Source organism: Sceloporus occidentalis, unplaced genomic scaffold (genome assembly GCF_023333645.1).
Source record: "Sceloporus occidentalis isolate IW3139 unplaced genomic scaffold, rSceOcc1.0.p SCAF_2, whole genome shotgun sequence".
NCBI classification, from domain to species: domain Eukaryota; kingdom Metazoa; phylum Chordata; class Lepidosauria; order Squamata; family Phrynosomatidae; genus Sceloporus; species Sceloporus occidentalis.
In genome coordinates this window covers 31331322-31345760 of record NW_028316982.1, presented here as the reverse complement: position 1 = coordinate 31345760, position 14439 = coordinate 31331322, and the positions used below count along the sequence as shown (strand labels likewise).

The following is a 14439-nucleotide window of genomic DNA, read 5'->3' as shown; positions in this document are numbered from 1 at the left end:
CCATTTAATTTTATACAAGAATGGCTCATTGAACCTGGCACCGCAGCCTTTCAAGTATCTCATGTGCTAAGTTGAGTCTGTCAAATTGAGAACCAGAAGCTAATGTTGAAGATGGCAACTTTCACTGCAGGCTGAATTTTGACATTTATGGGCTTAAACACAATCTTGGAAGATCTCCTTGAGATAGGAAAGACTATGCTGTGGATGACACTGACACAGTAGTTTTGTGCTCACTACCCTTTGGGGTCATCTGTTTTGAACAATTTGCATGGAATGTAATAACTTGGAATAACTGATAAAAATGCTCACTTGGAAGGAATGAAGGGCAAAAGGGCACTAGTCCTCTGATTCAGTAACAGCTGGTGGCTTCCAGAACAGTGTAGTGGCAGAAACATTCTGATTTGTCATCTCAGTGTATATGGAGGATCAAGTACAGCACTTTGGGTAGACAAAAGCCTGGAGCAGAGTCATTGCCTTACTAATATGGAAGATACTGAGTAACTATGCTGTGATTTTCTGTGATCATTTACCAGATGACTATGTTATGCATAAATGAGAGCAAAATGTGGAGCCGCCTCCCTGGATCCATCATGGTTACCATCAGCATGGCCTGTGGATGGGCCAGCTGAGACAACAACAGGTAGTTCTATGGGTTTTAGCCAACTGGATATAGGGGTGTAGTCAAAACCAAGAACATATGTGAAGGTGTTGCTCCAGACACCAGTAACTGAAGTCTTAGCTAACAGTCCTACAGCTAAGGAAAGAAGAGATGGTCTCTCAGTTCTGGTTGGAAGCAATTTCCCAGTCTAGCCTAGACAAACAGTTCTGGTTTACCTTCAAGGGACTTTTAATGTAGTCGTTCACTTAGAATGGGAAGTTTATAGTGGTTATTTAGAAATGCTCCTTAAGGCTGTCTGTTTTTCAATGGAGTTCTGCTTTTCAGAGGTCCACTCCTCAGGGTCCAAGGCTGTGCAATAAATGTGTCAGTGGGTCATACTGTAATGGATCTTGAAGCTTTAGAAGTCCAGATGTAGGCTAGGAAGGCTTCTTTGTATACCATGGAGCAAATCTGTTTGTGTATTACTTCTCATCAGAGCTACCAATGCTCAATGACCTCATCTTCAATCCTCTTGGTTTAGGGCCATGGCCCTAAAGCCAGCTAATATGGCTTCCTTTACTTTTGTATGTGTTTTACAGGAGAGACAGGTTCTCATACAGGAAACAGCAACAGGAGACTCCTATCATGCTGCTCTTTTTATCTTGTCTTTACTTCAAAGAATGGAAGTATCTCTTTAGCATCCATCAAATCCTGCTGCATCAGGACCAACATCTCCAACTCATGGAGTAAGCCATCATCTGGAGCCAGAAATCCCTTGCAATTCAACTCCTCTGCATCAGATTCCTCAGATTCCAGAGAGTCAGTTGTAACAATATGTGCACTGGTCAGTCAGAAATCTGATTTCAACTTTTACTGCCAAATCAGCTCAAAAGCAACATTAAAAGAACACTGAACACAGCAATTAGGAGCCAACCACTGAGATGACAGATCAGGAGCATATCAGGCTTGGAGGGTTCAGGGCCAAAACCTGAGGGCTATGGATAGCCCTCAGTGGTGTAACAGAGTGCTATGTGCTATATACTGTCATGTTAGTGTCTGATTAGAGGATAGTCCTATACAGAACCCCCCTCGGAAAAAATCATGCCAAAAAAACCCTAAAAACATAGGGTCACAATAATAATAATAATAATAATAATAATAATAGGATTTATTTATATGCCGCCCAATCACTGGGAATCCGGGCGGCTTACAACAGAGGGGATAATAGACGGTTCCCTGCCCTCAGGCTTACAATCTTAAAGACACAACACAAAAGGATAAGGAAATGGTGGGGAGCAGGGGATCGGGTCCAGCATTCTTCTCTCCCTCTGAAGCCTGGACCAAGGCAGATGGAATGGAGGGAGGGCTCTTCTTCTTCCAGGCAGCCCTGCTGGAGCTAGCCTGCCTCTCTCTCCCTCAAGATGGTGGATGTAGGGAGGGCTCGTCTTCTTCCAGGCAGCCCTGATGGAGCTAGCCTGCCTCTCTCTCCCTCAAGATAGTGGATGAAGGTAGGGCTCGTCTTCTTCCAGGCAGCCCTGCTGGAGCTAGCCTGCCTCTCTCCCCCTCAAGATGGTGGATGAAGGGAGGGTTCGTCTTCTTCCAGGCAGCCCTGATGATGCTAGCCTGCCTCTCTCTCCCTCAAGATGGTGGATGAAGGGAGGGTTCGTCTTCTTCCAGGCAGCCCTGATGATGCTAGCCTGCCTCTCTCTCCCTCAAGATGGTGGATGAAGGGAGGGGTCGTCTTCTTCCAGGCAGGCCTGGTAGAGCTAGCCCGCCTCTCTCTCTCACTGAAGATGGTGGATGAAGGGAGGGCTCGTCTTCTTCCAGGCAGGCCTGGTTGAGCTAGCCTGCCTCTTTCTCTCCCTCAAGGTGGTGGATGAAGGGAGGGCTTGTCTTCTTCCAGGCAGGCTTGGTGGAGCTAGCCCACCTCTCTCTCCCTGAAGATGGTGGATGAAGGGAGGGCTCGTCTTCTTCCAGGCAGGCCTGTTGGAACTAGCCTGTCTCTTTCTCTCCCTCAAGATGGTGGATGAAGGGAGGGCTTGTCTTCTTCCAGGCAGCCCTGCTGGAGCTAGCCTGCCTCCAGGGACGTAGCCAAGGGGGGGGGTCCTTGGGGTCCGGACCCCCCCTTCCATTAGATAAAATGAATGGTGCATGCTGCCGCGCCGCCACACCCAAGCCCTATTATAATAGTGGCACTTAGTCTGGACCTCCCCCCCTTCCCAAAATCCTGGCTACGTCCCTGCTGCCTCTATCCACCTCAAGATGGTGGATGAAGGGAGGGCTCAGAATTAACTTGAAGGAACACAATGTTGGGACATTTATTGTCCTCTGTGTTCTGTGCCTTTTGTTTAAAATGTTTTTGCTTTTTGATAAGCTCTTTTTGTCATGGCCTTTGGCTAGTACAATAAACGTTAACTTGACTTGAAGGAACACCACAACACATCCCTGAAAGCTTATTAGCTTCAGAGCAAGTAGCAAACAAACAATTTTGTAGAAGCTCACATATCCTCTACTTACAAAATAATAATAATAATAATAATAATAATAATAATAAGAAGAAGAAGAAGAAGAAGAACCCCACAATAGACCAGGTAAGTATAAGGTGACTTAGCTGTAAAATCAACCATCAATCCAGAACAAACTCTTGGAAATGAATTATCTGCAACTGATGGAGCACAGCTCCATTCCTCTTAAAGGAAGGGTGAGATAGTGCATGAGATGTGATTAAAGTGCAAAGACAAGCTTTAGCATAGGAAATCCATCTCAGATAACATAGTTAGGATGCTATGCTACACTTGCTACATGCTAAGGAGAGGGCTGGAAAAGGACTGCAGGAAGGGAAGGGAGTAATCCAAGAATGTCATTCTGCATTAAAATGGGAAACAGAACAAATAAACAAGAGGAGAAAATCTTAGGTGGACATATCTGATTCAACTACATCTAGTCCCTTGAATTTCTTGGTTTCCTTGTACAAAATGTTGCTGCACTATTCCCCACTTCCAACATTTCTAACTCACCCTGGCTTGAAGGGGTGCTTGACTTCTTTAGCCCTACCCTATACCAGCTTCTCTCTCCTTGTTTAGGTTTCCAGAAGCCACAGCTGGCATGACCTAGGAAGTAGCTGCTTTTCTATCTCTGATGTCAATCCTGATATACGCTATGATATAGTTAATCCAGTTTGACACTGCTTTAACTGCCATGGCCCCAGTGGTGTACCTAGTATAGGGTTGCCATATCCTGCCTGTGGGCGAGACTTTCCCGGTTTTGGGCAGGTGCGCACAGTCCCACCCCGGGTTGCCCCCGTTCCTGGGATTTGTTGCAAAGTCTGCAACAGCGGTGGCGGGGGAAAGAGAGAGGCCTCTGTAGGCCTCTCTCCTTTGGTGGGGGGCTTCCCTCCTCTCTTTGGCTCCGCCGGAGCCAAGGGAGGGAAATAAGCCTCACCAGCCGAGGCCAAATTTCTTTCCCTGCCTGAGCTCCACTGGCAAAGACGGAGCCCAGGTGGGGGAAAAAAGCCTCCCTGAGGGGAGGGTTCCTTCCCCGCCTGGGCTCCGTCCTTGCTGAGAACGGAGCCCAGGCGGAGAAGGAATCCTCCCCTCAGCAAGGCTCCTTTTCAAATGTAGGACACACACAAAAATGTGTCCTACATTTGAAAATTTTGTCCTACATTTGTCCCGGTTTGGAGGTCCTGACTTATGGCAACCCTAGGTATATATCCAGTGCAATCGTGCAAATCATGTTTTAATACCCTCTCCTCTTTTTAACAGCTCTTTCTGGGTCTGGTGGAGCTGCTGGCCAGGTAGAAAAGGTAGGAGACTTGCTTTCCTGCTTGGTATTTGTATTTTGTTGGGCCTCAGAGCTCTCTGATAGAGAAGGTTAAATATTTCATAAAACTATGCATTCCAGAATTCCATAGCACTGAAACATGGCAGTTAAAGCGGTATCAAAGTGCATTAATTCTGCAGTGTAGGTGCAGTCATAGCAGGCTAAGAAGTTCTGACAGTGCTATCACTTCTCTTTTACATTTTTCCCTGGACGTGATATTGAAAACAGTCTTCTTACCACTTCTATGACATTGTAGCTTCTTCCATCTTCTCTTTGTGTACAGGACCTTTTGCCTTTACACAAACAGCAAGCATCTTCATTAAACATGTTCTCACAAAATGGGAAGTTTCCACTCAGTTACAATCTCACATATATAGGAAGCCTTTGTCCTATGGTAACAAGTGGTATCTTGTCTGCTTCTTTACACTTCTTGTAAAGTGTGGGTTAAAATTATTATTGGATTTAACATTTTGTAAATGAGGAAGTTCTTCATAAGTACATGATGTGGAGGTGTATAATTACCACTGGCAGCAAGGCAATAATGTGGGGTTTATAATCAGTACTTGAATCTGAGAGAAAATATTGGGACAGAGCTCTTTGACAGAATTCTTTCTCTAGTAGAAGGTATCTAGAAACTGACATGATGTAGTTATAAGCATACTTGAATAGGACAGTTCCAGGAATTCCAGGTTAAAATCCTTATTTGGCCACAAAGCTGCCCGGGATGATCTTGGGCAAAAGTCTGGAGAAGTCACTTTTTTTGGCTACAACTTCCAGAATCTGTAAATTGCCCAAGCTTTGCTTTGGACCAATTTGTCATCCATTCCAATTTGAACTTATCTCAAAGATTCTTGTGAGGCTAAAATAGGAACAAGAAAACCATGTAAGCTTCCTTGAGCATCTTGGGGGAATGAGATAAAAATGTAATAAATTTTTCTCAAATCCCACTGTAGTACAGGAAGAACAGTCTTGAATTTGTCTTGTGATAAGAGTGCTTCCTAAACATCTGGCTAGGCTGCAGTGGTGGCCAGAAGTGAATTAGCTGGAATTGAGCTATAGTGATATATGTCTTACATTATATTTCATCTGAACTACTTTAATACTTTATGTATTTGTGAAGTGTTCAGAAATATCAGCAAGTCCAGAATGCTGTGGCCAAAGTGATGTAGTTAACATTTGTATAACATACACAGTATGAATTAATTCTATTTAGACTAAGGGAATCAGATTGTCATACTGATGTTCAATAAACAGAATTCCTATCAACTTTTTCGGAACGGTGAAGCCTATAAGTAATAGATTAAAAGTATCAATCTTACATATAGCTGAGAAATTAGGTCACAACAATGCTATATTTTTTAATAAACATTTACTGTACACCGCTATGATCATTGCGGAATAGCGGTCTATAAATAAAATGCATTATTATTATTATTATTATTATTATTAACAGGGAGCATGCAAATATCTTGTTAATGCTGAGAGTTTCACTTGCTGTCAATCTGTTTTTAGGCACAATGAAAAATGTTGGCTGTAATGTAGAAAGCACTATATAATATGGTTCCAGGCAACTAAATGAACAAAAACAAACAAGCTTCATTTATATACTGCTTTATACCGCCTAAGCAGTGTCTAAGCGGTTTACAACTGTAAGCTAAAAAGATGAACCTGGCCAGGATTTGAGAACTTCAAAAAGAATCATTCTTTAATTTCTATAATCTTTGGAAGCTCATTTGATGGGGATATGGGAGGTTTCTTTGATGACCATCCCAAGGCTGTAGAAGATCCTACCGAGGGAATCCTAGTTTGACAACCTCCTCATTGCAGTTCTGTCAGTAGATTGATGCAGGAGGTGCTATTAACTAGATGAAACTGCCCCTCCCCCTTTACTGTTAATTTAAGTTTTTTTTAATCTATCTTCAGTTTTGAGTTAGCTCTTATTCATTTCATTTTATTATGTTAGTTGCCCTTAATGGCATTTTGAGGGGAGACAGGCAGGATATAAACCAAATACATACATAAATAAATCATATACCATCCTTAAAATTATTGATCAGTTTGTCTATCTGTTGTATTATACAAACTCATGTACTTGATCACCAAAACAAAGACTGTAGTGATGTTTTGGACCCGATACATTCATTAATTTAGGTACCTCCTGAGCAAAGTTTCAGATTTCTATATTTTTTGCTCTACAGAGCACATTTTCAAACTGATTTTGACCAAGCTTGATATTTATTTAGATGTGAAGAATATTTTCTTGTGCATGACAACTTATAGGCAACATTTATCTTTTCTTTCTTATTTTTGGGGGTGGGGGGTGAGGGGATTGCTTGATTGCATCCATTTTGCATGGACAAATGTATGGAAAAGTGTGAAAAAATGTAGAGGACTATAAGTGTTATAGTTGTCTAATATCATACAAATCAAAATCAAAATAATTAATCATTAAATTATTATTAACCAAGGCAAAGCTAAGGGACTTTGCCTGTAACTATCTACTTCATCCTTCTCCAAAACAATGTGTTCCTGTTGTTTTAGGCTACCAATCCCATCACCTCAACCAGAAATGGAGATTATGGCAGTTGCAGTCCAACACAGCTTTGAATGTGTTGGGAAAATTCGGGAAGGCTGTTTTCCTTTTCTTTTATCTGGAAGCTTTTGCAATTTTGACCAACCAGCAGTCTTTCCCTCCTTGACAAATGATGATTTCCCCTTTGATTGTTAATCTTCATTTGTTGCTTGAAAGAAAATAGATTTGTTCTGGATGAGCAAAAGAGAGTTAAATGCCAGCATTAAAATGTTCTCAAACTCAATTAAACCAAATTGCACTCTTTAACTGGCACAAGGAGGCAGAAACTGTGTTATCATTGACTTTCCCTTGTGCATTCTTTGCTTCAGGCGTTAAGCATGATTCCACTCACTGTATTCATTATTGTTGTCGATTTCACACTCTCTAGCTCATAATGCCTACCACAGCTGCAATGGCTATAAGGAATAGAGGACAGTTGTGACACTCTGGCAACCAGGGACTTTCCCTGGCTGGGTTAATGGGTGCCATACAAAGATGTCAGTAAGATGATAATGCTCAAGTCCCCCCCCCCAATAATTTAGTACTCTGTGTGATGCCATGAGGAGATGGGTCACAATTCTGTTAAGCAGAATCAAAACCATCATGCCCCAGATCTGTCAGAAATAGAACAAGAGATGCATACAGCCCTAAATATCTATCCAATAAACATGAAAATATTATGGAAATGTTTATAATATAACCTTCTCTCTCTCTTTCATTTCAACAAAAGTGCTTCTCTCTCTAAATGCTTTGCTCATTTCCCCCTGTTCTGAACTTCAGCCACTTTGCAGAGAAAAATAAAGATCATTTGATAAGCCAACATATCATGAATAACAGAGAAATTATTTTCCATTGCCTTTAACTGTACAGATGGCACTTTTCATTTAATGAGATATAGAAATGGCTTTGGTGTTTGTGCATTCCAACAGCACATGCAAGTCATCTAAGGTCTCACTGTATCTGAATTAGAAGTGAGTCCTGGGAAGTGTAGTCCAGTAAAGCTATTATTTTTCTTTCAAAATTCCTTCTAGGGGGTTTATCAAGTGGATACCAAGTGGTGGGAGACGACAACACACACACACACACACACACACACACACACACACACCATTACATAGCATTGCCAGTCCTCTTAAACACCACTCTTTGTGTAACCAAAATTGTACCATTTATTCATGTTGATAAATGAGGTATTACCAGGGAGAACCCTGAGATTTGCAGAAGTAAAAAAACAAACAAAATAAAATAAACAAACAAAAAAACCTAAGAGAGCAAATACCAAAACCAAAGTGAAGACTGAGCATACTCAGTGCACACAGAATGCTTTTTTGGGAGGGAGAAATAAAAAAAAGTGGTGGATGTAGAAACTGACAGAACCCTGAAAGGAAAGCAGCATTCTACATGGCGACATTTTGTTCAACAATCTATTTCAGGTAGGTAAATCAATTTATTTGAGATGTGGTGCTGGAGAAGAGTGGTGAGGATGCCATTGACAGCCAAATGGGTCCTTGAATAGATCAGACTAGATCTCCACCTGGAAGTTAAGGTGATGAAACTGAGGTTATCATACTTTGGCCACATCATGAGAAGGCATCACTCACTTGAAAAGACATTAATGCTTGGAGAGGAGGGGGGCCGGAGAAAAATAAGAATAATGCACACCAGATGGCTAGAATCAATTAGGGAGATCTCGGTCCTGAATCTACAGGATTTAAGCAGAACAGTGGAGGATAGGCAGTCTTGGAGATATTTTATCTGCAGGGTTGCCATGAGCTGGTGCTGACATGAGGGTAATTAATAACAACACTAGGGAGAATAAAGAGAGAAAAGGCAGACTGGCATGCCTAAGGGTCACAAAGTGAGTCCTATGACTCACTGGACACTTGAACCTGGAATCTCAAATTGTAGTCTAACACTTTGTTGTTAACTGCCTTCAAGTTGACTTCAGACTACAGTGACCCCATGAATGAGAGAACTCCAAGTCATCTTACCCTCAACTGCCTTGCTCATGTTTTGCAGAGTCTAACATAAGAACCACTAAATTCTTCTTTCTTATTTTCCATATACATGATGCTTCCACTCCTTAATGGGAAAACATCCATCATCTGTAATACGGAGTGTTCCAGACGTGGATTTACCTCTCCATTTGCTGTTTGTGAAGGCTAACTTCAGATGCACAACTCAGGCAGAGGAGCAGAAATCTAACCAAGGATGTTCAATAACTTATTTGATGAGTTAAGACGTGACACTGTCTTCATACAAACAGTGTATCAGTTCTTTAGAACCCCATGATAATCAGCACTTTTCATCTGATTCAAGCCAGTGATTCATGTATTGCTTTATTACCAGGTGCTAATAAGTGGGGGGGGGGGAGCAATCCCTCTTGTAATTCTGCTGACTATTTGACATCTGCATGGGCCAAATAAAATGTTCTCACCTAGTTTTCATACTGAACTGTCCAAATGATGTACTGGATTAATGGGGCCGAATCTGGGTCTTTAAACCACTTTAGGGCTTTACTCCAGAGGAAACAAAATGAGGATTTATCCCAGTTTAGAGTGGAAAATCCAGATATTCACTTGTCTTTGTGGACTGCACTCCAAAGCAATGTCAGTGTTGTAGGAAATATACAGCCCGTACAGACAGGCCAAAATAAAGCTATTTCGAGTCACTTTGGAGGTATGCTGTTTAAATGATGAATGTGTCCTAAGAGGCCAGAAGTTGCACCAAAGCCACAGTCCAGTCCTAAGGACTGGAACACAGCTTTGACACAGCTTCTGGCCTCTTAAGATGTCTGTGTCATTTAAATAGCATACCTCCAAAGTGACTTCCTGACAGTAAGGGCTGTTTGACAGTGGAACAAACTCCCTCAGAGTGTAGTGGAGTCTCCTTCTTTGGAGGTGTTTAAGCAGAGGCTGGATGGCCATCTGTTGGGGATGCTTTGATTGAGATTTCTTGCATAGCGGGGGGTTGGAATGGATGGCCCTTGTGGCCTCTTCCAACGCTATGATTCTATGACCTGAAGCAGCTTTATTTTGGCCTGTCTGTACAGGGCCATTTGGTATATATATCAAGCAGAGTGCAGCATGTCCCAGTGTAACTTGATTTTCTGCTATAAAACAGGACAGATAATATGCAGAATATGCAGACAATAAGTTTATATTCCCAGCCTTTTATCTTTACACCTTCAATTTGCTTACCTTCTCTAACTGCTTTAAGAAAAATTTCCATTATATATATATATATATATATATATATATAGAGAGAGAGAGAGAGAGAGAGAGAGAGAGAGTGTAAGGGTGATAGGGGACAGCCTTGCCTTACCCCTTTGTGTATTTTGATAACTTCAGTTTTTTTCTCCATTTATGAAAACATTTGCTTTTTGCTTAGTGTATATTTGCTCAGTCCAATTTAAGAAATTCTCACCTATTCCCATTTTTTAAAACACCTTTGATAAAAAATCCCAGTTGACATTGTCAAACATTTTTTCCACATCTATAAAGATTAATAATAATTGTTTTGGTATTCAATTAAGTTTAGAATGTTCCTGATGTTATCTTTGATTATTCTGTTTGGTAAAAATCCTAATTGATCATCATAAATCCACTCATTCAATTTTTTTTAAAAAAATCTTTCAGCCAGTATTGATGCCAATAATTTGTAATTGGAATTTAGTAAAGATACTGGTCTATAATTACTTGGGTCTAATACAGTCTGCCCTTCTTATACACTGATTTCTTAGACACAGATTCAAGCATACACGGTTTGAAAATGTGCAAAAAAAGTATAAATTTCAAATATCAAACCTTGATTTTCCATTTTTTATAAGGGACACTATTTTGTTATGTCATTATATTTAATGGGACTTGAGCATGGGGGATCTTGGAACCAAACCCCAGCGTATAACAAGGGTCCACTGTAAATCTTTATTTTCTTTGGGATAACTGTGATATTAGCTTTTCCCAAGACTTTGGTCCCTTGTAAAATTTTGTTCATTGTTCTTTGAAGTGGAATTACTAATTGTTTTGTAAATGTTTTATAGTATTCCATTGTAAAAACCATCAGGTCCAAGGAGCTTTTCCATTTTTACTTCTTTTTATTGCCATTATTATTTCCTCCAAAGTTATTACTTTGTTTAAGTTCTTTCTTTGTTCTTCTGTTCTTAAAAAATTGTCCATATATATATATTTCTCTGTTTTTTCTTTCTTTATTTGGGAATCTTTAAATAAATTTTTTTTTTTAATTTTTATTTTCATTTTCAAACAAACACAATCTTTAAATAAATTTGAATAGCATCTTTGAAATACTTGTTTTAACTTCTTTGGTTAATTAATAATTTCCCCCTATCTCTGATTTCTTGTACTGTATGATTTTCTTCTTCTTTTCTTAATTTATATGCTAGTATTTTCCCTAGTTTATTGCTGATTCAAAGTACTTTAGTTTGGTGTATTTTGCTTGATTTTCTATCTCCTTGACTGTTAATATTTTTACTTGTTTTTGTAGAAATTGAACCTCTTGTTGAAGTTTTTTATCTTGAGGATCCCCCCCCCCATTCTAACTCCTCTATCTTTTATTTCTTCCCTTAATTTGTCTAATTGCTATGTTTTTTTCTTCTTTATCAACTATGCATCTTTTTTCATAAACAAACTGCAAACCACAGCTTTAGATACATCCCAAACCATCTGGAAGGAAGTTACTTCATCTAAATTTTCCTGAAATAAATAGTTTATATTCTCTCCAATTTCTTTAACAATTTTAAAATTTTATTAAATTCTCATTTAAGCGCCAATTGAATTCTTTTTTATGTAAATGTAAAGTCATTTTTACAGAATTATGATCTGACCACATTTTAGGTTGAATCTCTGTTTTGTCTATTTTTGTGGTTTGGTGAGATAAAATGAAATACATATCTAGATGTGACCACGATTTATGCATGTCGGGGAAAAAGGTGAAGTCTCTTGCATTTCTGTATTTAATTCTGCAAGCATCTTTAACTGTCAGGATGTCCATTAAATTAAAAAAAAATTCTTTAGGGAATTTTTTTCTGATGTGGCTTAATTTTTTTTCTCAGATAATCTGTGTATTTTGGGGTCAATTACCCCATTCTAGTTCCCCATCAATATAATTGATTCTCAATTAATATTTTTTACATTATTTAGTTAGGACTGGCGTGAGTTTGAAAGGAAAAGCTGTGTGTGAACAGTTCTCACAAACTTACTTTGGTGTGTGTAGTCAAGCCCAGGGTAGCTAAGAATCAGTGTGGTCTGAAGGTAAACTGGATTTTCCAGTCAATGTAGACACACCCATAGTAGATTTGGAAAATGTGTTGGAAGGCTGTCATATTTGTTGCTGCATTTCTTGGGATATTTAAACATATCCAAACATCATTTCTGTTGAATAACTTCAGGCAATTCACAGCACGAGCTGCAACATTTTGTTCTAATTTTCAAGTGGGTTTCTTTTTAATTCTGAGTCAATATTTTCCTTCTCTTCTCTTTAAATTTAGAGTTATAATGTAACAATGAAACAGAACTTTTGCTTTATAACTATATGAATTTTTAAAAATGGAGAAGATAAAATTTGTGCTTCAAGCCATAGGACCACCTCTGCTAACCATGTCCCTGTTTTGTTTTTGTTTGTTTGGAGGAATCCTAGTGCAGATCCAAGAAACTGCTGCAAACAGCACCCCCAAAAGAATCTAACTATTGAACAAGGATACAATACCAGCCAGCAAAACTTGGCAAGTCGAGGGGCTGTCTATACTGCAAGAACTCGTTTATTTTAACTGAAGGTGGGAGAACCCAAAGTGGGCTCACTGCACCAAAAGAGGCTGTTAAAAGACTGGTATTCTTCCCCTGCCTTCTAATCAAACATATACTTGTGCCACTTAAATTAGTCTCTTTGCATGGATTTTATTCTCTTTATTACCTTATGAAGACTGCCAACTTCTAAAAGAATGATTTATATTTTAAATCAATATTGGGTGTATTGGTATGGAAAAAATCCAGGTGCTTTCAGTGGTAGCATTTCCATTTTTTTAATATATAAGATGATAAGCACCTAGATTTCCTCTTTGATCCCTGTTAACATCTCCCTTTCTCCCTACACTTGATCAGGCTTGGAACTAGTCTCAGAAAAAGAAACTTTTTTTCATTTTAACTTAGAAAATAGTTTACTCTAAGTCACTGAAGATGACCATTTTGTGATCCCAACATTTATTCCCACGATGCCCTGGAAGGATGAAATAGCTAGAGCTATTCTGGGAGCTATAGCCCAAAAGAGTATAATTTCCAGGTTTTGGCTAAATCTCAGTAAACTCACTATGCCATCAAGATGCAGGCCTGTGTTGAATAGGCGCATGTACCACTATGACCCACATTTAGGGTTGCTATTTTCCACTTCCTGAAATTTAATGCATTCTGACAACCGTATAAACTCAACTATAAGTCTACCTCATGTATAAATAGAAGTCAGCTTTTAGGGCCAAAATTATGGATTTTGCCATGACCTGTGGATAGCTCAAGGGTAAAACTTGGAGGCTCCTTCAATGTGTTTATGTGTGTGTATGGCAAGAGAGACTGTCACTGAGGCTTTTTGCTTCATCGTTTCAGCTTTCATTTCAGCTAGACATGCGGGTGAGAGGTGGACCCTTAAACAAACAGCAATAACAATCAATCAATCACTCAGGACTCTTTCTGCTTGGATCCAAAGAGAAATAAACTCCTCTCTGAACCACATTGTGAAATCTGAAAGAGCTGCTATCACATTTCCATAGTGACCTGTAAAGAAGTCGACCTGGGGTTTTGGGATCAATTTTTGGGCATAATTTTTTAGATTTATAGATGAGTATATACAATATGCAAATTCAGCCCATTAAATGTTGAATCTTTTCTTCTATGATGCTTCAAGCTTCATACCATTCTTTTTGGTTAGAACTGATTTGAGAAAAGTAGGACAGAGTAATGTTTAAAGTGCTGGAGTTGGAACAAGGGGGTCCAAGTTCAAACCTCAGCTTGATCATGAAATTTACCATGTGAATTTACCTCTCAGCAAACCTCCCTTACAGCCTGCTCCATTGCTAATGCACTCCACTACTCACTCCCCCTTCCCTCTTACTCCCTCTCTCCCTCCCTTCACCTTGCACATCTCACTCTTACTCCTTGCACCCTGCCACTGCACTGTACCTCTCTTCCTCCCTTCCCTCCTTTCCCCACCCCAATCTCTGGCACCCCCCTCCTGATCTCATGTTGTCGCCCCACCATTCTTTACTACTCACACAACTCACTTAACCTCCATCCTACTCACTTCCTAGCTTTATCTCATGCTCGTGCAATGTGTTCCTCTCTTCCTTCTTCCATTCTGCCACTCATGTTATTCATTCTGCCTTCCCTTGCACCTGAAAGATTTCTCTCTTGAAAAACAATTTCATAATTTTTGTAGAAAAGTG

At 39.8% G+C, this 14439-nt stretch overlaps 1 protein-coding gene across 1 annotated transcript in view; it reads left to right on the top strand.

Annotated features, from left to right (window-relative positions):
* P2RY1 (purinergic receptor P2Y1) overlaps positions 1-12674 on the top strand; it is a 77954-nt gene extending 65280 nt beyond the window's left edge. Inside the window, exons 3-4 of the mRNA XM_089507717.1 lie at positions 4363-4403; positions 12639-12674. Of these exons, the coding sequence (XP_089363843.1) occupies positions 4363-4398 (36 nt within the window). The 3' untranslated portion in view covers positions 4399-4403; positions 12639-12674. The remainder of the gene's footprint in view (positions 1-4362; positions 4404-12638) is intronic.
* Positions 12675-14439: the final 1765 nt, after the last annotated feature.